At 34.9% G+C, this 21,992-nt stretch overlaps 7 protein-coding genes across 7 annotated transcripts; 3 read left to right on the forward strand and 4 right to left on the reverse strand.

The window, feature by feature from the left end:
* Nucleotides 1-443: 443 nt before the first annotated feature.
* On the reverse strand, nt 444-3,325 carry LOC17880605 (F-box/kelch-repeat protein At3g27150). The gene is made up of 2 exons (XM_006286160.2): nt 3,305-3,325; nt 444-1,797 (listed from the first exon to the last, which is right to left on the reverse strand). The coding sequence occupies exons 1-2, from the start codon at nt 3,323-3,325 to the stop codon at nt 520-522; spliced, it is 1,299 nt and encodes a 432-aa protein (XP_006286222.2). The 3' UTR covers nt 444-519.
* LOC17878343 (cystinosin homolog) lies at nt 3,135-5,633 on the reverse strand. Its single transcript, XM_006284087.2, has 8 exons — nt 5,415-5,633; nt 5,185-5,317; nt 4,383-4,472; nt 4,125-4,249; nt 3,991-4,033; nt 3,788-3,905; nt 3,636-3,685; nt 3,135-3,545 (listed from the first exon to the last, which is right to left on the reverse strand). The coding sequence occupies exons 1-8, from the start codon at nt 5,531-5,533 to the stop codon at nt 3,411-3,413; spliced, it is 813 nt and encodes a 270-aa protein (XP_006284149.2). The 5' UTR covers nt 5,534-5,633; the 3' UTR covers nt 3,135-3,410.
* Nucleotides 5,634-8,307: 2,674 nt separating this feature from the next.
* On the forward strand, nt 8,308-10,607 carry LOC17878804 (ATP synthase mitochondrial F1 complex assembly factor 2). The gene is made up of 4 exons (XM_006284070.2): nt 8,308-8,760; nt 9,727-9,901; nt 9,969-10,246; nt 10,329-10,607. Exons 1-4 carry the CDS (start codon nt 8,359-8,361, stop codon nt 10,434-10,436), a joined length of 963 nt encoding a protein of 320 aa, XP_006284132.1. The 5' UTR covers nt 8,308-8,358; the 3' UTR covers nt 10,437-10,607.
* Nucleotides 10,608-10,640: 33 nt separating this feature from the next.
* LOC17877811 (succinate dehydrogenase [ubiquinone] iron-sulfur subunit 2, mitochondrial) lies at nt 10,641-12,382 on the reverse strand. The gene is made up of 2 exons (XM_006282629.2): nt 11,690-12,382; nt 10,641-11,019 (listed from the first exon to the last, which is right to left on the reverse strand). Exons 1-2 carry the CDS (start codon nt 12,358-12,360, stop codon nt 10,848-10,850), a joined length of 843 nt encoding a protein of 280 aa, XP_006282691.1. The 5' UTR covers nt 12,361-12,382; the 3' UTR covers nt 10,641-10,847.
* A 596-nt stretch (nt 12,383-12,978) lies between these two features.
* LOC17880424 (RPM1-interacting protein 4) lies at nt 12,979-13,536 on the forward strand. Its single transcript, XM_006285532.2, has 3 exons — nt 12,979-13,077; nt 13,170-13,361; nt 13,460-13,536. Exons 1-3 carry the CDS (start codon nt 13,069-13,071, stop codon nt 13,481-13,483), a joined length of 225 nt encoding a protein of 74 aa, XP_006285594.1. The 5' UTR covers nt 12,979-13,068; the 3' UTR covers nt 13,484-13,536.
* On the reverse strand, nt 13,526-16,901 carry LOC17877423 (uncharacterized membrane protein At3g27390). The gene is made up of 10 exons (XM_006283335.2): nt 16,535-16,901; nt 15,934-16,042; nt 15,655-15,847; nt 15,433-15,566; nt 15,055-15,343; nt 14,867-14,973; nt 14,651-14,783; nt 14,379-14,574; nt 13,984-14,233; nt 13,526-13,892 (listed from the first exon to the last, which is right to left on the reverse strand). Exons 1-10 carry the CDS (start codon nt 16,626-16,628, stop codon nt 13,640-13,642), a joined length of 1,758 nt encoding a protein of 585 aa, XP_006283397.1. The 5' UTR covers nt 16,629-16,901; the 3' UTR covers nt 13,526-13,639.
* Nucleotides 16,902-19,873: 2,972 nt separating this feature from the next.
* LOC111829689 lies at nt 19,874-20,780 on the forward strand. The gene has a single exon (XM_023779574.1). It carries the CDS (start codon nt 19,972-19,974, stop codon nt 20,707-20,709), a length of 738 nt encoding a protein of 245 aa, XP_023635342.1. The 5' UTR covers nt 19,874-19,971; the 3' UTR covers nt 20,710-20,780.
* Nucleotides 20,781-21,992: the final 1,212 nt, after the last annotated feature.

Below are 21,992 nucleotides of genomic sequence, written 5' to 3' on the forward strand. Positions count from 1 at the left end.
AACTTGTTTAAATTGTCTAACCGACATTATATAATGTGACTTTTAACATTGATGTATACACATTCCATTCTACTTGTGACTTTTTCTTGATGTGGCTTTCTGTATTGGATTAGGATAGCTGATGAAAACACAATGGCTATCTCAGTGTTTCTTTTTTCATGGGTCTTATGAGGCTTTAGGTAAAGTTGTTGGCCCAATAGAAATTATGGAAGAGAAGACCATTCTATATGGGCTTTTAGCCTTTTGGTTTGGTATGCATTATTTAACAAATTAACAACTTCAGTTTATGACCAAAGAGGAGAAACAACAAAACTATAACATGCAAACAAACCTTTATTAAAACAAGACACAGAAACACTAGCGTTTAACGTCTAAACACTAGACGCAAACACAAGAGAGAAACATTCGAAAACACAACTATGTTTTGGCGTTATGATCGCCGCAACTTATTCCAAACATAAAACATAAAAACGCAAAAACAAAAAAAAACAGAAACGAACACATGTTGCTAAAGAAACCTTAAGTAAACATCACACAACAGTTCCGGATGAAATGATCGAGCTGAACACCATCACAACAATGCTTGTTTTCCTCCCAAACCATCTGTTCCGACGGGCGACATGTGTACACCGACATTGTCTTGTTCGACGGCTGAGCAGACGAAGCTCCAATCACCAAAAGCCTATCTCCAACTGACTTAAATGCAACTCCCCAACCATAGGCAGCATTTGCTCTCACAGGCACAACTCCAAGATTTTTCCAAGCGTTTGCGTTCATATCATAAACCCATACCTCGTTGCACCATGATTCCAGCAAATAGAGTTCGTCGTTGACCACTGCGATAAGTGGTGGGGACTGACAAGCCTCGAACATCATGCCTTTGAGCATATCTGGTATCAAAGTCCATGAATCTGTCATCTCATCGTACCTTTCTCCACAAGTTAGGTACACTTCATTCTCATTTCGACCACCGAGAGCATAAAACTTTCCTCGCAAGAAAAACCCGGAGCTGGACTTTCTCCTTTTATGCATCGCTTTCATCGCTTTCCATGTTTTTGTTTCAGAATCATACCTTTCAGCTACGTTCACAACTTCAGGGATCCCATTCTCGCTTATGTTGATCCCTCCAGCGAAAAAAGCATTGGTCCCATGACTCGCGGAAGCATACATGACTCGCGGTGTGATCATCTCATCTTTGATCCACTTGTCCATCTCCATCTCGTATCGCCACACCACAAGAGATTTCTCCTCCTTACCGATGACAATCAGATGCGTCCCAGCACAAATTGTTTCCTTATCTCCGTAAAGGAAGCAAGTGTCAGAAGGGATCTCAGGAAGTTGTCGGAAGTTCTTGAAATCTTGACCAAAAACTGTCCAACAAGTGTCACCACCTGAAAACATGAAAACGTACGGTTGCACTAGTCCGAGTTCTCGTCTCACTTTAAAGATCTCACGGCTTTGTAGCAACTGCGAAAACTCCTTGTTGAGAAAATTTAGTTTCCAGTATTGAGTACATGAAACACGGGCAAAGATCTCGACCTCAAGCTCGGAGTAAAGCTTAGAAATACCATAGTGTGCAGCATCTTGAGATTCAGGATTTGTGAGATTCTCAAGTGCTTTAACTAGTTCTCTTCCTTCTTCTTCTCTTTCTGGATCATACATCATATTCAGGTCAGGGAGTTTGGGTTGGATGGTCGACTCAGATCGGCTCAAGCTTTCTTCAATCCTAGGAGCTTGATACTTCGATAGCATCAACATTTCTCGGGCAATTCTAGCTTCCTCTTTCGACATCTTGTGCTGTAGATTCCAATCACAAAAAAAGGATAAATCAACGGTTAACAATATAAAAATGAATGTTTTTCTTCATTTTTAATATGCTTATAATAAAGTATCAATGGCAATGATAAATACGGTGATTAACAATATGTTTCACTTGATTAATTATTAGGTTAACCAGAAAGATTTGCTACATTAATTACCTTGAAAGTTTGGAGAGAAGAAAACCTTGATTGGGTCACTCAAATTCTGCTTTGATTAAGTTATTTAGAAAGGTGAGGGGTGAGCCATTAGAAGACATGGTACTCAGATATATATAGTGTAGTCAATGATCTTATTAACAATCTTCCATAAAATACTATTGGTAAGTACTTATATTAACTTTGACTAGTTTATTAGGCTTGTATTTAACTCTCTACCATAAAAATTCTAGTCAAATTGCAGTTTCACTGATATTTTTTGGTAACCTTTAATGAAGAATTATTTTTGATATTTTTTTGGTAATTTTTAGTGGAAGTGTTCTTGGTACTTTTAGTCAAATGAATTTATTAACCATCTTCCATAAAAAATTTATTGGTAAATAATTTTATAATATTTTTACTGTATTTTCTACAATTTTTGCAATGGCCGACTTTCGCTATTTATCTAGCGGAGATCCAAGCAGATAGAAAAATATTTTCGTCTTTTTTTTTAATTAAAATCTCTCACTGTTCCAATATTAAAGGAGATTCTGAGCCGTTACCTTGTCTTTTTGTAAACAATGATGTTGGAAAAAAAAATCTCTCTACCATAGACAATTTACAGTTTTGACTGATATTTTTTGGTAATTGTTTTCTTTTTTTTTTGGTAGAAGATAGGAAGACAATTGTTTAATGAAGAATTATTGTGTTGGCAGTAAAAAAAGAATTAAAAAGTCGACTATGTTTTCTTTCAATTGCACGTAAGTCGCTTAATTTTAAAGCATCTCCATGTTCCAAACGTATTAAAATCTTATGGATTTGCCGTAATAATGTGGTTACGCAGGTGTTTGACCTATGATGTTTAGGTTTAGTCGGTTATATTTGTTTTTAGTATGTATTTTAGAAACTCAACTACCAATGCTAAATCAACTTCTAACTTTAACCTCGTAATCTGCCGTTCTCAAACTATAAACAAACTATAAATAAATACCCCACAACACGCGTTTGACCTATTATATTTTAGTTTAGTCGGTGCTATTTGTTTTTTGAAAAAAAAAAATCGTAAATAAAATTATTTTAAGTTCTTAAAAATGGTATTTTTTTTTTTTGTTTTTTTGTCATCAGTTCTTAAAAATGGTAAATCCATAAAATTTTAGCAAAAATAGAATAATTGTAAAATTTGGGGCGTAATTTTTTTTTCTTAATGAATGGTACTCTAGAATAGAGTTACATGGATTCTTACAAAAAAAAACCAAGATTGACCATTGTAATATACATTCCTTGTCCAAGTGATAATGATACATTAAAAATGATACTAAGACAACAACTACGTAGGATAAATAGACTACGAGTCTCAAGTGTTGTTCCATTTGTGTTTGTTTTTTTTTTTTTTTTTGTGATTTGAACATATACAGAGGGAATGCTGAAAAACAAATGACTCTGATTGTCTCATCTTTAAACATGTTCTTGAGAAGAATCAACGAGAGGCTCGTTCGATTCCTGATCACTTTCCACGGTTTTTGAGGTTTTCGTCTCTGGGTATAACACATAGTGTTGAAGCATGAAGATGAGATCAAAAAATACTGTGATCTGCAGAATATATATATGGAGATTATTAGAAAACAGAGAATATATTCAGAAATAGATATTGAAAAAGACAACCAATAACACTGTTCTTACAAGTGATAGAAGAGTCTTTCCAAGGTTCCCATAGAAGTTCACCCAAGAATCTGCAAGAAAAAAAAAAAAGAAATTAGTCTTTGTGTACAGATGTAAATGTTATATCAGAGCAAACAAAAAGCTATATGATGTGAAGGTGAAGAGTTTGTTACTTTGGTCAATAGATTGCATAAGCATTTGCATATAGCTGGCGACTCCTCCGGTAAAATCAAGAAGAATATTTCCGATGCTCCACCCGTCTGTGCTTTTCCTAGTGAAGTTCATCTTTGCCTGAGAAGAAACGCATGAATGAGACAATCTGAGTACTACAGATTATAACAAAATTTGTGAGAAAATTAAGGTTGTCGATTTTTACCTGTGGAATGTACTTGACGCATGTCATGACGACCTGAATCGAGCTATAACAATGAACCATATTGAAAGTTAGCATCAAAAGTGTTCTATTACCATTAAACGAATTGGTTTATATAACTCTGAGCAACAACTTACTTGAAGATCGTGATGAGCCAGAGCCAAGACTGTGTAGGTAATGCTATGAAGAAACAAATAGCTGCAAATGCCAACACCAAAGCTACAATACCTGTAGCAAGTTTGGATACTTTTTGAGTTCCACGCTGTGAGTAATACACTTAAAATCATCAGAAAGAGAATAAGAAAGAACACATTTGCAGGGTAAGGAAACAAAACATTTGCAGGGTAAAGAAACAAAACAAAGATTCCGGATAAAGGTAAAACTTCATTACTCACATCATAGATAACGATCTGGAACAGTGTCGCAGCTGTCATTGCAACTGCATGGAGTGAGAATGCAACATCATTTGCAGCCACAGGTATCATCTGAAATATGCAAAATAGATAAACAAAACGGCTCATGCGATTTCTCAAGAACTAAACTAGCTCGAAACAACCTACTATTCAAATGAAAATGTGGAAAGCATACTGAAGAAACAATATGTTCTGTCTCATTATTCGACATTTGAGACTTCCCAAAGCAAGAGAAAACACCATCTACATATTCAAAACTACAAGAAACACATCCTTATATTGACAAGAAACAACCATACACATCCTCATAAGTCATAACAAAACGTACCATGCAATTTCCCAAAAAACCAAAACCGGCTCAAAACAACCTACGGTTTGATGAATGTAGAAGCACACTGAAGAAACAACATGTTTCTGTCACATAATTCAACATCAACCTTCCACAGCAAGAGAAACACCGTGCACATTGTTTACCACAAACACATTCCCACATTGACAAGAAATCCCCATACCCATTCATCTACCAAAAGCAAGAACATGTTAACTTCCAAAAAGGAACCAACTTTATCCTCATGTTAACTTCATTTGCTACGAATTCAAGAAAAAATCTAACATTTAAGTTCATAGATTCCAAAACCACAGAAAGAAGAGACAAATCTAACATTTAAGTTCATAGATTCCAAAACCACAGAAAGAAGAGACAAATCTAAGACAATCATTCATCTCAAAACCAAAAGAAGACTCATTTCAAAAGGCTTCAAGCTGAGAGAAGAAGGAAACAAACCTCTTTGTCGCCATAAATATCAAAGTACTGTTTCTGAATAACAGGACTAAAGTAGAGGCAAACGTTGTAGATCATATACGATGAGTGCTTTGTCAAATTCAACAGCGCAAAGTCGAAGTTCAATCCAACCACACTTTTCCCACAAACACAAACACACAAAAAAAGTTCACCAATTTCGAATTCGATTTGAATCCAGAAAACTAATAAAGGAGAAAGATGAAAGATGATACCTTTTTCTTTGGTAATTCAAAATCAGCTGTGGGTAAAAGCTAAAAGACCACGAAGCAAAAGCAATCCACCCAACGATTTCGTAAGAGATCTCCAGCGGAATCGAATTCCAAGACGCCATTTTTGGTCTCTCTTTCAAATTCGATCTTCTGAAGAAAAAGAAAAAACGAATCTTTTTGAAAATTTGTTTGTTTCTTGAAGGTGACAACGAACGAAGAAGAGAAGAGAGAGAGGCGTTTTTATAATTTATGGGAAAATGCAAACCTGTTGCAAAAAATGATCGGAGTCGCCATGATGATGATGACGTGTCATGATCTGAAGACGGTAGGGTTATAAAGATTCCACCGTATTAGCGTGTAGATCGAAGCAGGTGATTAATAATGAAGAGGCGCCTTATCCGACTGAACCTGACGGTCTTTGTGGGTGGTATACGTTTCTTTTAGGAGTCCATTTTATTAAACCGGCGGCTTTACGACGTCGTTTTCTATTGTCTTATCCTTAATTTTGCGATTTTTAGTAATATTTTCTCTGTTTCTATATAAATATTTTTTTCTAAAACAAATATTGTCTCATAATCTATGCAAATTAATTAAACTTATTAATTTTAATTATTTATATTACATCAATTGACTTTTATTGTTTGAATGATGTCAAACTAACTAATAAATAAAAACAAAAATTATATAATTTGTGATTTGTCTAAATAATCCTAGAAAATAATTTATATAAGAAGAGTCCCAATTTGTTTTCTTCTTTTGGGATGATAAATAAGTGATTTTAAATAATTGAATTGAATTGAAAAAAACACACAAAACATATGATGTTTGTCGTGTACGTTGTATCTAATTGTAATTGGACACTACTACTTTTGTTTTATGTCGGCAATAATTGAAATATATTGTACTTAGAAATTATTTTTAAAACTGTTTTCAAATTATTATCCAAAAGTCTTTTTCTATAATTTATCGTCTATAGCTAAAATGTCAATTATGATGTTCGTCTACTCTTCTTGGTTTTTATTATTCTTTTAAATTAAAATGTCGGTGTTGCCAAATTATATAAAACTCTGCAAAGCTTCGAAGACTTTTTTGAATAATTGTTAGTTTAAACGTTTACTCAATCGAGAAGTTTGTCACGTATAATAAATAATTACGAGACTTGGCCATCGTAGCAGCAGAAATAATTAACAAACACTTTTTGATGCTCTCTGCAAAAGATTCTTAATATTGATAGCAACAAACCAACCACTAACTGATTAACATGTGGCTGTGATTGGTGGGGTGGTTGCTAAGAAACTGTGACGTACGCAACAAATACAATTTGGGTAATGCGTCTCAAAGCCGTTTCATGTGAGCACATTTGATATATGTTAATCTTGAATCTTAATATAACAAATAAGTTTACACATTTGATCGAGATATGCAAATCTATGTGTTGATGATAATACAAGGTTTAGGGTTTTACCATCTCCAATGTATTTTGCCTTTAAAATAGAAAAACTATATTATAGAGATAAGTTTTACTCTAATATCGTTCTCTATAATAGATAACTCTATTTTTTCTTCTATGGATGATGAAAAAAACATAGTAATGACTAATGACGTTTACTTTATAATAGATAAGTCTATTTTTTCTTCTATAGTAAAGAGATGATGAAAAAAAAAACATAGTAATGGCGTAGTATATTACTTTTATTAGTTAGTTAAGTAAAGCTTAATTTGCTTGATGTATAGCTTTGTAAGGAAAGAAATGCACAATAATAACAAGTCTGTGCAAAGAAAATGTCACTATCTTTGACGTGTTTGCACTATATGCACGTTCATGGATTGGCTCTTGGACAAGTATAAGTGGTAAGTTTATGTATCATATATATATATATATATATAATATATTCATATTTGTTTTTATACCAAGTTATCAAACATTTTGCTTTTCAATTACATATCCGGTGTTGAAAGATTCTCAAGTTCTTTAAATGTTATCACTTCTCATAGTAATGATTCTTGAGTAAATAATTAGAGTAATAATAACAGTCTCCATGACTAACAATATTTTTACTCTTGACTATGATTTTTTTTTGGTAATTACTCTTGACTATGATGATGATGCCGGTGGAGTGCTAATACGTAGGCCAGTTATGTTTGCCAATATGCGTCAATAATTGTAACTACTTAATTAATATGTAGGCCATTTATGTTTGCCATGCCTTTTAGCAATGAAGATAGATTAGCCCATTGAACATAGATTTTCTTCATTCGCCAGTAAATGAATCCTTTTAATTGGGTTTGGGTTACCAGAATCTTTCTAGTAAACATCGTATCATTTAAAACATATGTATACTAAACAAATTTATAATATTTATAAATTACTTATCATGTAGACCTGGATTTTCCTCTAGTATTCATTTTAATATATTTTAAAATACTGCTACAAATGTAACTCTTATATTTATATTAATTAATGTTTATTCAAATATATATTAATTAATAACTCATCCAATAATCTATTTATAATATAAATAATTTAAGTTATTTTTTGTTTAATTGAATGTCTAATGAAAGATTACTTTGGAGTAATACTATTTTTACTTCTCTATTTTTTTAAAAAAGAATATGAGTACTGTTAGAGATAATTTATAAAGTATCATTGGAGATCCTCTTAATCCAAGATTAAATTTCATATTGCCAAGACTAAACTAGCAGGCGAATCTAAACTCTTGCATTAGAAGTCCTGTTTAAGCAAAGCAATATTTTTACAAATAGTTATATCTTAGTTTTGTATTTAGTAATCACTGTTATCAAAAAAAAAACCTTCATTAGAGGTTTTATCACTTGGGGTCAATACGACGTCGTTTAGGCTTGAATCAGCCAATCAGTGATCTAGAGCCCTAAGCAAGAAGGTGAGAGAGAGAGGTCCATTTTCGTCACCGGAGAGGGAGGAAATTTAATGGCGGCGATGTTAATCGGCCGAGCTTTTAAATCGGTCAGAAGCTCTAATCTGACCGTTCGTGCTCGATCCTTATGTACGACATCTGCCGCTCGTCAACCCGATTCCGATACTTCGTCTTCGTTCACGTTCGAGAAAGAAAATGAGAAACCCATCTTAGTGAAAGCTCCGAACACTCGCCGGAAAAATGAATCGGATTCAGTGACGATGCCGACGTCTTTTATGACCGGTTCGATCGTTGGTAAGAGGTTTTACAAGAACGTGACGACGAGGGAAGCTGATGATGGGAATGGTTGGACTGTGATGCTCGATTACAGAACCTTGAAAACCCCTTCCAAGAGACCTCTCAAGCTTCGTTCTTTGGCTCTCGCTAAGGCCATTGCAGCTGAATGGGAGTATCAGGTTTGTTACCAATTCACTTAATTCGATCTGTTTGACTTCAAAAGTTTACTGCTTTGAGCCATTTTGCTAGTGATCAGTAATGGGTTTGATTGAATTTTTGCTTCAATCCTTGTGATTGGGTCTGTTCTTTGCTCATTCAACCTAAAGCCGATAGCTTTCTGTTGTTGGTTTATATCAATGAAACATATAATCTGTTGTGTTCTTTAGCTAACCTTAATGTTCGATTGGTTTCTGGGTTCTGCGAAGTGTTCAATAGGTAGTATATTCGATTAGTGGCAGATTTGATAGTGTTCTGAAGCTCTAATCTTGATTGAGTTTAGCTAATGTAATTGGATCTGTTGATTGTTTAATCAACGTAAAGCTGAGAATTTGATGTTTTTTTGTATTGATGAACATCTAATCGAGTGTGTTCGTTAGAGTTCATAATGTTTTGAACAGTTTCTGGGTTTAGCTATATTGAGTGCTAATGTGATCAATAAGTTGAATATTCGATTAGTGGAATGTTCCTCTGTATTCATTTTGAAATTTGATACTGTTCTGAAGATGATCAATAACGAGATTAGATGGAACTTAGCTAAAATTATTGTAATGGAATCTGTTTGTTGTTAATTCAACGTAAACCTGAGAATTTTCTGTTCTTTATATCTAATTTACTGTTTCTTAGAGTCCCTAACGGGGCTTAGCAATCTGATTTCTGTGATGTGATTTGTAGGTTCAAAATTAGATTAGTGGAGGTGAGATGTAAAGCACTAGACTTTCCCTTCTCTGCTCAGTTTCTATTGTGATTCTACTTATGCTTGTGCGATGACTGATAGATCCCTGAAGATGATGAATAAGTTGAAAATTGGGTTAGCGGAAGCGAGATGTAAAGCACTAGACTTGCCCTTCTCTGCTCAGTTTCTATTGCGATTCTACTTATGCTTGTGCGATGACTTACTTGGTATCTACATAATGATCATGTTGTAGCTAACAGAAGGGATCAGACCATTCACAATGCCGCTCATGAGACTAGCATGTACTGCACTTGAAAGAGTTCCTCTTACCCGTTCGAAGATCATAGAACATCTATCGAGAAAGTTACATCAAGATCTCGTCTTTTTCCGAGCGCCTGAAGATAATGATCTAACTAGTGATGTCCATGGTATAATACACTTTCTCCCCATTCCACTACCTCCTAGATTTTACTCTTATTGAGTTGTCTTTTGCAGACATTCAGGTAGAGAGGATTGATCCTCTAATTGAGTGGGTAGAATCAGAGTTTGGGGTGAAACCGAAAGTGTATTCTAGTATCTTTGGGGGTAAACAAGACGACAAGCTAGTGAAAGCAGTAGAAGATCTGCTCAAGAAGACAAGTGACGGTGAACTTGCAAGCATTGATGCACTCCAAGCATCAGCTCACTCGATAGTTATTGCTCTTGGCATCTTCCGTGGGAAATTGCAGATCGATGATGCAATCAAATTGATTCGACTTGAAGAAGATTTACAGGTTTCCTTTTGTCACTCTCATGCTAACATCTATGGCTTAGACATTCTATGTAAAACTAATCTTTCTCGGACGTTTCATGCAGGTGAACAAATGGGGACTAGTGGAAGGTGGGCACGACATTGATATTGCTGATCTCAAAGTTCAGATTGCATCAGCTACAGTGTTTCTGGCTCTATCTCGTGAAAGCTAATCACCAGTCTCTCCTTTTTTGCTCAACACATTTTTTTGAAGAAGGCTTATCTTTTAAGCAAATCTGTTTGTAGAATAGATAATTTATCTTCCAAATTCCAAGAGATAAAATGTAAACATTTTGTCACCTCTATTCACCAATAAAGCAAAACTCAAAACCGTTTGTATTAAAGGCAATGCTGAGGTAATAGATTATAAGGAGATGTAGTTTTAAACTTTCAGCGTTCTATTGCTTCTTGTTTTAGGCAATAAATTTCAGCAAGGTGTACCACAAAATCATCTGTTCTGATATCTTGTAACAGAACTACAAGAATTGTTAATCCAAAATCGGAGTTTCTTGCAGATTATTATTAGCATCAAAAATCTATCGGCAGATGAGTTACTGATAGGTACTGCATGATTGATTTGCTGTTCAACCAGATTGCTGAAGCTGCTTGATGTGTGTGATCTGTTTTCCTGGGTTTAATCCCTTTGGACAGGCACGAGCACAGTTCAAGATTGTGTGGCATCGATACAGCTTGAACTCATCGTTAATTGCTTCGAGCCTTTCCTTAGTGTACTCATCTCGGCTATCGCTTATCCACCTGCACATATGAAAGAACCTCGTTACATTACCTTGAAAGAACAAAACTTTTAACTTACTACCACAGATATAGTCAGACAGTTGAATTTGTGGTTTCCATCAGTGACAATTGAAGAGTTTGGACCTTTTACTAGAGGACCCTCCTCCATTTTGCATAAACAAAGAGCTAAGCTACACTACAATTAAAGGAGCACAAACAACCTAAATGTTCACGCATAATGACTCACAGATATAATCAGATGGTTGAACTTGCGGTTTTCTAAAGAGACACAAAAAGAAGCACAAAGAGTCGTTTAGCTAACTCCATTTCAGACTCCTCCATTTCAGTGAAACAAAGAGCTAAAAAAACACACAACTAAAGGAGTAAAAACAACCCAGATGACAATGCATAAATGAACTAATGTAAACTACCAACAAATCATACATAATCAATTTACCAAGTATTACGGCTCAAAGCAACAAAATACTCAAAAGCAAAATCCCTAAGACAAACAAACAACTAGAGAAGCACAATGAGTCTTTAACACTTTCCTTCAGAGTTAAACTATAACTACAGAAGCCAAAGCAACCTAATTGACCATACAACTACAAATGTAAACTACCAACAAGTCAGAACGGGAACACTCTGATTAGTGAATCTAATACATTATGAAAAGCCAGACTCTATATACCTGTTGGCGTGGAGCAAAGCAGCAGGGCCAAGATAAGACTCAGGGTTCCACCAATAGCTAGGACAAGAGGTACTACAGCAAGCACAGAGAATACATTCATACATGCCATCAAGCTTAGCTCTATCCTTCTTACTCTGTAGAATCTCCTTCCCAGGAACAGATGCTGGATTCTTCCTCTTCAACCACGGCTCAATACTCTTATACTGATTATAAAAATTCGTCATATCCACAACCAAATCCTTAATCACAAACATATGCGGCAATGGCGTAATCGTAGTCTCTTTAGATCCAGATTCAATCTTCGTCAAACAAGCGAGACCATTACATCCATCGATGTTCATAGCACACGAACCACAAATACCTTCACGGCAAGAGCGACGGAAAGTGAGCGACGGATCCATCTCGTTCTTAATCTTAATCAAAGCATCTAGAACCATCGGACCACAATCCTTGAGATCGATTTTGTAATCTTGAAGCTCAGGCTTCCCAGGATTATCTGGATTCCATCGATAGATCTGAAACGTCTTCAGATTAGCTCCTCCGCCGCCAGATGAAGCTTTCGATTGCGCTTCTGAACCTGTTGATGTCCATCTCGCCGGAATCAATCGCACCGCCGCTGATAACCTTGACGGTTTGGTTCCAACAACTCTTCCGATCAAACCGAACGCCATACTATCGGAGAAGATCAAATGAAATGAAAATTATTGTGAAGTAGCTGAGATAAATGATTAATTTGTTAATAACCTGTGATTATTAATTAATGATTATTCAAAAATGTATATATATATATACGTATTTGTAGATGTGAAGCTTAGTTTCGTCTACATCATCGTGACCGTTGATAAGAGCTAAGACAATCGTGACCGTTTATTAATACCGGCCTAGCTTCGTCTACGTTATCATGACCGTTGGTTAAAAAGCTTAGACATATCTGAACCGTATATATATACCGGCAATAATCACACATTAATAATGTATATGTTCTAATACGCCCGTGTTGGCCTCGAGAAGTATGTAGGTATAATCCAACACGTGGCGAGTTTTTATTCGACACTCGATAACAAGAAAAAGCGTCCCGTTTCGATACAGAAGGCAAACAATTCGTGTCGTTTTCAGCCTTTTCTCAAACCTGTTTTTTTGTTTGCTTTAAGTGTTTTGTGATTTTGTCATTTGTGTGTTTCAAGTTGTTAACAACAAAACACGTTAATTAAAAACGTAAAACCTATATTTAACCTTAGGAAAAACGTTAATCTGTTTCTCAAATCTTAATTCTTTAAACGTAATCGAAAAAGAAATAAAAAAACGAAAAGACAAACAATTTTTTCTTGTTGTTTAAAGATCATCTTATGTTCTGTTTTCATCTTTTACACAACCTTTGAATGGCATCGGTAAGATCTTTGTTTCTTTCACATTCAACTTGTTTTGTTATGTGTGTTTTGATTGATATTGTTTAGAATTTTGTTGTTATTGAAAAATTCAGAATAATCAACCGCGACAGCAACAAGATCGACCATTACCAAAATTTGGAGAATGGGACGTGAACGATCCAGCATCAGCCGAAGGGTTCACGGTAATATTCGCTAAAGCTCGAGACGACAAAAAGACAAATGCAAGTGGTCGTGCCACCTCACAACGCCGTGACAATAACAATAAATCTCAAGATGAACCTACGGTAAACATTTCTAATCCTAATTGTGTAGTTTTTAAGGAAACAACAACATCAGCCTTATGAGGGCTTAAAGTTATAAGGGTTGCTATTTTCTATTGCAGAAGAAACGGTTCTGCTGTTTCTGAAGAACACATCAGATGAACAAGCAAAAAGCTGAGTCGATAACATTTGTTAAATCATTGAAAACAGCTTCATATTCACTGAAATCTGTATAAAATTTATCATTACAGAGTTAAAAACAGACGACTTTTCGATCTAAATTCTCGTCGCACAACATTTACTTACACAATATCAATGTCTCTTAATCCGCGGTTTGGTGAATCTTGATCTGACCCATTGCTGCTTGTCTTTTTCTTGAACGATTTCTGGCTGAATATACGGGAAACCGTTTTCCCGGGTCGCTGAGCTGATCTTGAACCGCCTTCAAAGCGGTTATGTTTCTTGTCTAGCTCATTTGATAGTTTCTTGACTAGTTCCACAAAATGTCTTCTGAATGTTGGATATCTTGATACTGATTTGGTTAATCCTTGAAGCCTAACCAAAAACCAAACATCAAGATTATTTTAGAATCCTAAGTAGAAAGCCGTAACAAGATTGTGAGTTTTTTAATTTTCTTTCTAATTACCTGCGAGCAAAGGCATCAAGTTCGGCTTTTCTGAGTTCGGTTAAAGGAGGACATTCAGATTCCACAATGGAGCTTTTAAGTCTCTCTGAATCTCCAAACAGCAATACCAATTTTCCAAGATACTCTTCTTCTTCTTCAGATAGTTTTGCTGCTTCGATCTGGTCTTTAAGGATCAAAAACGGATTCAGAAACCAATCGAAAAACGCATCTTTTGGGCGGTTTTTTGTAGTTATCTCCGTAACACCGTCACCTACATAAAAACCCATAACAAACCAAGTTGTGAATCCAAAAATGATTAAAGAAACTGTTTTGTTTGTTTCTTGATGATATTCAAACGGGTACTAGAAAATGTGGTCATGGAATTGGCAAAAAGCTGTTGAAACATTGCAACATACCGAGTAACAAACCGGTGGAATTAGATTTAATAGAGCGTAAAAGCTCGTGAAGAAGAGAATAAGCAGGTAATCCAAAGCTTATTACTTGACTGCCTTTGGTAGATTTAGCTTCTTCGATGTCTTTTAAGTTTATAATCCCTTTTGTAACCATAATCTCTCCGTGCCGCCTACATTCTACAAACAGAGCCTCCAAAAGCTACAAAATTAACAAACGAAGGTTTCAGTTTTAATTATATAGAAAGATTTTCCATATAAGAAGAGATTGTGAGTACATCAAGAGGTTTCAGGTCGATCATTGGGCCTCTTTGTGATCCTCCTCTTGATGGAGTTGTCTTGAAAGAGTTCGGTCGTGAAAGACCACCAGAAAATGCTGTATTGCCCTCTTCGTTTCTTCGATATTTTGGCCTGTAAGACAACAACACACTTTGTATTTTAGAATAAAAACAGAGAGAGAGATAAAGATTGCTGGTAAGCCATTGGAGACAAACCTGGGAAAGCAAGAACCTTCTGGCATGTCAAGAACATCATTGCTATACTCATCATAAATTGAAACAGAAGCAACAACATAGCAGAGACCGAAGAAGAATGATGACTCCTGTATTGTGACAAGAGAAACCAATTCAATATCATCAAAGATTCACACTTTTCTCAAAACAATAAGTCATTTTTAAATAACCTGATATGAGACTACACCGGCATAGGCACCAAGGAAGACGCTAGAGACCACAGATCCTAAAACCGCTCCAACAACAGCTAAAGGCCAGAGTAAGATCACAAGGCCTGCGATTGGGACACACATTGTTTCCAAGAACGGACCTTCACGTCCAATGAGATCGTGAAACAAACGTCGCCAACCTTTGAACAACATGTACGGGCTTTTACAAATGGCTATGAGTGATATTACTGGGAAGTCAACAAGAATTCCAAGAACTGCAGCAATCACAGCGCCTGGAATTTGAAGTAACCTGAGAAAAATAAAATTGCAAACGGTAAGAAAGCACTGTTGTGTAAACGGTAGACGCAAATTACTGAATTTCAGTAGAGTTCTGTAAACCTTATTTCATAATAGTGACGATCCGCGCTAGATGTTCTAAGGTCATCCATAAACGAAAAGTAGGAGTGAAAGCAAACATCTCTAAAATCGCAGACAACGGTGAAACTTCCTTGAACAGTGCTCCAAGTTCCATCCTAAATTATGAAAGCAGAAAATTTAGGTGTTGAGATGAGGTCTAATCTGCAATAACATAAATAAAATGAGAAATGGAGAAAAACTTACATAAAAGCAATGGAAAAGCGGATTAGACTTCCCTTCGCCAACAGCATCGAAAGTGGCAAATATTGGAGAAAGAAATCCATATATAGCACCTCCGAGAACACTTCCTATGATACTAACCACAAGCCAGAGAATGACGGCGAGAGGAAGGCATAAACACAGAAAGAGCTTCAAGATTGGTCCTAATTGTTTAGCACTGAAACCAAACAAAAACACTTCAACATCAGAAAAAGATGGTAACAATTGTAGGAGGACATAGATTGTTTCAGCAAGAGAAAGTACCACACTGTCGAATATAGAGTCCAAATAGCGTGCACCGGTATAAGGCCTAAGATGATTGCAGAGTTTCCAATAGCCACGATAAGGCATATAACCGGGCAGAAAACGATACCTACAGAAGAAGTAAAGAGAAGAAGTAAACGATACCTAATCAAACAAAGAAGAAGTAAAGAGAAGTTTACAACAATTCATCCTACAGAAATTGCAAACAAGACTTGTAAAAGAACAAATTCCTTCAAGTGAATCTAAACTGTTCACCAGATGAAAGTGAAAATGCTAATTTCAGACATCACTCACTAATTACCTACCCTGAGCCACTGAACTAATGAGCAAGATTTGCAAAAACAGAACAAAAGTTCAGGGATTAGGTGGTAGGTGTTTCCTTCAATTCAAAAAGTGCACTTTTTTGGTATTGAAGAACCCTAAATTAGGTAGAAATGCTAATTCCACCAAAAGTTGATAAAAAATAAATGAAACAAATCCTAAAAAAGTGCCCTACACAGATTCAAGCAGACAATCTCAAGTCAACATCGATAGAGAGAGAATAAGTAATCCCCACAAGGAATTCAAAATAAGTTAGTGAATCTAAGAGCAAAGTTGTTACCTTTAATGACACCAAGAAGCAGTAAGCCAGTGAAATAAGGAATGAAGAGTATAAATTGCCACAGAGAAGCCAAGATTCCCGTTGGAGGCTCCATCACAAATTATATATCTTCAAAATCAACACAAACACAGACCCATCACTCAAAAACTTCGCATTGATGAATCCCTAAGATCAAAAATCAAAATGAATCCCTCGAAAACAAAAGGTAAAGCAGAGATTTTTATGAGGAAGAGAGAGAGAGGGTGAGAAATTCAAACTGTGAGAGACACGACAAGAAGCAGAACAAGTTATCTTCTTTCTCAGAGGATTTACAGATAATTTTTATTCCTTTTAATTTAAACTTTGAACAGCAAACACACGAAAGATTCGAGAGAGGACAATGTCGCACAACACATGGGATTTGACGGTTAAGAAACCGTCCATAAACCCTTAACCCAAAAAAATATCAATTAATTTAAGCTAATCTAATAAAAAAATTATTAATAATTTTAGACCACTGTAATATAAATATAAAAATATATTATTTTGATACTTAGTTAATTACTAATCACAAATCTTCATTAAAAATATAATATATAAAATAAAAAATTATTGTTATTGTATTACTTCCAATATTCCAATACATAAAAACGTTTTAGAGTTAATTTTTCTTTTGTTCTATTTTATTATATTTCTCAAGTTTCTACAAAATTTTATTATTTAAATTTTATGAATATTTAAATTGTGAAGTATTAATTTCTATTGGTTTAATTTTTGTAAACAACAAAATATTTATTATATCTTAAATTTTGTGTTTTTAGCTAAAAACTTTTATAAAGTAGAACAGAGGAAGTTTTTATTAAAGCTTTGCTTAGTACTATCAATAAAATTCAAAATAAATATTTTCTTCGGTTTAGTTTTTTTTTTTTTGGTTTAATGTTAAATTAATTGATTAGTTTCTTTAATCAGATTAGATTTCTTTTTCAATATAGAAAAGAAAAAAAAGAAAGCATTTGTTCAAAAACATTTTTTTTTTAATTGAACTAAGTTTATATTTTGGTGATAAAGACAAAAGAAATGTTTTTATTTTATTTTTAAAGTTTTATTTCAAATTCATCTGGTGGTAATAAATAAAATATTGTTGTTGTTTCTTGGTGATCGGCTTTTTTTTGTTGTTGTTTAGCGCATGAGCCAACACCTTCTCATCCTCGTATTGAGTGAAGCAAACACGAGAAAAGAAGAGAAGGTTAATTAACAAGAGAAGAGAAAACGACATTTTCATTATTTCTTTTGCTTCTCCTTTATTATATGATGTCGACACTAATAAGCGACAGTTAAAGAAATCACATTATCATTATATTATTATCAAAGTAGTAATCAGACATAAAAGCATTAGGAAAAAAAGCAATGAAAAAGTGAAGACAGGTGCTGTTTCTTCTATGGTTCTTGAGTTTTGTTGGTTGTGTTGGTTGTTTAAACCAAACCTAATTTCTTCTAAGATTCATTCGTGGATCATGATGGTTCAACTTGGTAACGACTAGTCCAACCACTTTTACTATTCTTTATGTACTTATCCTATCAAAAAATGGTGTGTGTAAAATTTAAAACTCCTCAATCTCACCAAAAATCACTTTGTTAGGAATCAATCACACGTCAAAAATTGTAGTGGGATCTAAAGTACTAGTATATATAAAACGATAGTTTGTGTTAATCTATATACTTATAACATGATCAGGGGCGGACCCACATAGAAGAAGGTGGGGGTAGTTGCACCCACCAACCTATTAAAAACTAAAATTTTTGCATTAAAATTAAAGTTATAAGTGTCAAAATGGTTAAAGTGCCCCCATGTATTGTTTGAGCTCATGGGTTCAAACCTCATTTGCTACCTTTTGCCCCCAATTAATTTTTTTCCTGGGTTCGCCCCTGAACATGATATCATGAATGTTAGTTGTAAGTCTAACACGTGTAAGATCGAAGAAGAAGACAATTATTTTCAACAAATTTGTAACTATACATTATATAGATGGTGGACCAAAGTATACATGGTATCATCATTCTAAGGAAAAAATAAAAGAGAAAAGAAGAATGTAATGTGGATCATAAGACAAAGTAAACTTTACCTCTCAAAGATAAAAAGCTAGGCCAAATTGATGGAGAAAGCTGGCCAAAGTCTTCAAATTTCATGGCCATCACACTCAACTCCTTATTCAGAAGGATTCACATATATGCATGCTCTACGAATCCACATGAAATATATCCCTTTGGTGGGCGTAGTGTGTATACTTAAGACAGGCCCAATCAGTACGTTCTCCTACTTACAAAAACGTGAAGACAAACTCTTTTTTCCCTTTGGCGAAGACGTAAACGTAACGGTTACGGATATGCATGTACGTGGATTTGTGAAAGAGATATATATAAACCTATTGAGAGAATGAGTATATTTGCAAGTGATTTATGACTGGTTCCCAGAAATTACAGTAGTAACAGTTTAACATAAAATCTAGCAAAAATAAAATATAAATGTATCAATTATATAGGGAAGCCAAAGAGAGAATCACAATACAAAATTTTAAAACTAATTAAAAGTTGCATTATAAGAGATTGAAAATTAATAAATTGCATATATGAGTAGCCAGCCATTAGAACTTAGAAGACAGTGTATAGAAGATTGATCATCTCAAATAACAAGACTACAAGAGGAATCCAAGACCATCCAATTAGGTCACCTTCTCGTCGGATGTTTCCTATATGTTTCTTGAGAATCGGTTTGGTCTCCAAATCATCATCATCCGGGTTTCGCTTACCTAAAACAAGAGTGACAAAAACATCTTCAGCCAAGAAAGTGGGGGTATAATAATAAGACATTAGATAAGACTTCAGAGCCCCCCAAAGCGAACCAAATAAATTGCTAGAACCCATCCTATGTGGGCTTAGAGAGATCCAAATAGTATAGCGTGTAGCCCAAGTTTATCCCAAACCCTATTGGTCTTCATTAAGCCATCGTACTAATTAATAGATGTACATGTGTTATTTAGTGTGATCATTACCCAAGCAATCCATAAAGCGTGAAAGCTTCGCGAGAGAAAGTGAATCTAAGGGCGCACCCGAGCCACCGTCCCTGATATCATCCTCGCTGCTAACAACATCAACATGTAAAGATGAAGTTGAAAAAACGTATAAAACACTTTAGTAAACAAAACTAGTAAAACAAATCAAGAAGTCACGGATTTGGTGTTAAACTGAAGAACCTTGAAAAATAAACAAACCAGATTGATCGAACTGAATAACCAAATTGGCAGATTCCAAGGCCGACTACTTAACTGGTTACTGGTAAACTTGTTAGAACCTTCTCAAAGGTTGAAGTAGGCAATGGTCAACAAACGTCATTCTGGTATGATGACTGGTCTAACTTGGGCAGGCTTGTGGACGTTGTGGACAGCAGAGCGGTTATTGATATGGGAATCAGTTGGGCTAGCTCCTTAGCTTCAGCTTGGACTGGTCGTAGACGGCGACGGCACCGAGTGGATCAATTAAATTCTATTGAGGAGGCTCTGACTCTACAACTGCAGAACAAAAGCAACAAGCCGGATGTCTTTCTTTGGCGAGGAGCAAACGATAAGTTCAAGTCCCAATTCTCTACTAAAGACACGTGGAATCACACCCGCACAGCTTCTCCGCAAGTAGCTTGGGAAAAAGGTGTATGGTTCCCTCATGCTACTCCGAAATATTCATTTTGTGTCTGGTTGGCGGTTCACGATCGGCTTCCCACAGGGGATCGTATGCTTAAATGGAACATCGGCTTTTCTGGTACTTGTGAATTTTGTCGCCGATGCGTTGAATCTCGGGATCACCTGTTTTTCTCCTGCAATTATGTTTCGGGAATATGGGCCTCTCTTACAAAGGGTCTCCTCAGTACCAACTACACTACAGATTGGTCGACTTTGATTACTTTTATATCGACTCAGCACAAGGATCTAGTTCATACTTTCCTCCTTCGGTACGTCTTTCAAACGGTTGTCTATGAAATTTGGCGAGAACGCAATGGTAGGCGGCATGGAGAATCTCCTAAACCAGCAGCTCACCTCACAAAATGGATTGATCAACAAGTCAGAGATAAACTCTTAATAATACGACGAGCTGGTGATCAACGCTACAATAGCGGTTTTCAACGGTGGCTTCACTTTCTATGTTAAGTTTGCAAAAAAATGTGGTTAATCTTCTGTTTCTTTTCTAAAAACATGATGCACTAGTTGTACAAACGTTAATTTTTTTTAAATATAATTTAACATTAGATTCAAAAAAAAAAACTTGTTAGAACCTAGTACAGTATTAGTATACCACACACATGAACCTGTATGTACGTAGCGATAAAAGAGCAAAGATCACATGAGCAAATTTGTTGGGAATAGTACGAGATTCAACCTTGTGTTCCAAACGTTACGTATTACTTAATCCAATCGGTTCTAAGTTAATTGTGCAATATAATGAAACATATATATTTTGTTGCTTACTCTATAGCTTTTGTTAATTAATCAATTACTTTGTTACTTTGTTAGTCAAGTTGTCTTGGTCCAGTAATAAATGGAGGTTAATTCCGTCACCTAGATTCAAATAGCATTGACTATAAAAATTTGGATTTTAATATGGTTCCCCAGTCCCATAAAATTAGTTTTTGAACCTAAAAAATCTTTAAAATTACTCCTGAATTATCAATGAGATTAGGAGTTACTAAAAAAAAAAATGTGCGTGGTTGACATCGGACGTTAGTGTTCTGTATATGTTTCACATTTGGAATTATTTTTGCGTGTTGTTATATAAGTTTTAAATATCAAACTCTAGTATTCCAAAGATCTAAATACAAAAAATCGTATAATATTACTCATAACTCAATATCAACAATTCTAACTTTATGATAACTTTATTCATCTCTTTACGTTTTGTAAACTAAATTATACAACTAAATTAACAAATATAGTACCAAATAATCTTTTTTATAAACATGATTTTTAGTCTTTATACATGCAACAGTTAAGAGTCATATGTATAACGTGCTTGCATTAACATCACTTGTACTCTCTCTGTTTTAGATTTGTAAAATAACATTTTGTATGATTCGTATCTAATTTTGAGCCCCTTTCTAGAAATACAAAGAAACCTTTAGTTTAAAGAAAATAAAGTACTCGTACACACCTTTAGAATAAGTATGTTTTTTCCCCTAGTCATATGTTTTAGATTTTACGGTATGTTTATATATTATTAACAGAAGAATTCATAGAGAATAGTAATAGTATATTTGATTCTTGGTAATCGTATCAAATATATTGACATGCGTAGTGTATCTCTCGTCATATTTGTCTGTTGACCAGCTTCAAGACTTTAAGATTTTTTTAAAAAAAATTTCTCTTTTTAATTGCTTTCGTGAGTGCTACATCTCCATATATAATTCGAAGCTTTATATATGAATATTGAACTGGTC

The sequence above is a fragment of the Capsella rubella genome, unplaced genomic scaffold (assembly GCF_000375325.1).
Source record: "Capsella rubella cultivar Monte Gargano unplaced genomic scaffold, Caprub1_0 scaffold_7, whole genome shotgun sequence".
Classification (NCBI taxonomy): Eukaryota; Viridiplantae; Streptophyta; class Magnoliopsida; order Brassicales; family Brassicaceae; genus Capsella; species Capsella rubella.

Bases quoted from the DNA above. Each gene is read 5' to 3' on its own strand.
- LOC17877811 (XM_006282629.2), bottom strand. From the start codon at position 12,360: ATGGCGTTCGGTTTGATCGGAAGAGTTGTTGGAACCAAACCGTCAAGG. The intron at 11,020-11,689 runs GTATATAGAGTC...TCATATGTGCAG, and splicing joins GCTTTGCTCCACGCCAACAG to GTGGATAAGCGATAGCCGAG.
- LOC17880605 (XM_006286160.2), bottom strand. From the start codon at position 3,325: ATGGAACAACACTTGAGACTC. The intron at 1,798-3,304 runs GTAGTCTATTTA...TGGAATCTACAG, and splicing joins TGGAACAACACTTGAGACTC to CACAAGATGTCGAAAGAGGA.
- LOC17877423 (XM_006283335.2), bottom strand. From the start codon at position 16,628: ATGGAGCCTCCAACGGGAATCTTGGCTTCTCTGTGGCAATTTATACTC. The intron at 16,043-16,534 runs GTAACAACTTTG...CTTCTTCTGTAG, and splicing joins GCTTCTTGGTGTCATTAAAG to GTATCGTTTTCTGCCCGGTT. The intron at 14,234-14,378 runs GTATGTTGCAAT...GTTTTTATGTAG, and splicing joins TTCCACCGGTTTGTTACTCG to GTGACGGTGTTACGGAGATA.
- LOC17878804 (XM_006284070.2), top strand. From the start codon at position 8,359: ATGGCGGCGATGTTAATCGGCCGAGCTTTTAAATCGGTCAGAAGCTCT. The intron at 8,761-9,726 runs GTTTGTTACCAA...ATCATGTTGTAG, and splicing joins CAGCTGAATGGGAGTATCAG to CTAACAGAAGGGATCAGACC. The intron at 9,902-9,968 runs GTATAATACACT...TGTCTTTTGCAG, and splicing joins TCTAACTAGTGATGTCCATG to ACATTCAGGTAGAGAGGATT.
- LOC17878343 (XM_006284087.2), bottom strand. From the start codon at position 5,533: ATGGCGTCTTGGAATTCGATTCCGCTGGAGATCTCTTACGAAATCGTT. The intron at 4,473-5,184 runs GTTTGTTTCCTT...TGCATATTTCAG, and splicing joins ATATTTATGGCGACAAAGAG to ATGATACCTGTGGCTGCAAA. The intron at 3,546-3,635 runs GTAAGAACAGTG...TATATTCTGCAG, and splicing joins GAAAGACTCTTCTATCACTT to ATCACAGTATTTTTTGATCT.
- LOC111829689 (XM_023779574.1), top strand. From the start codon at position 19,972: ATGGGAATCAGTTGGGCTAGCTCCTTAGCTTCAGCTTGGACTGGTCGT.
- LOC17880424 (XM_006285532.2), top strand. The intron at 13,362-13,459 runs GTAAACATTTCT...TTTCTATTGCAG, and splicing joins AATCTCAAGATGAACCTACG to AAGAAACGGTTCTGCTGTTT.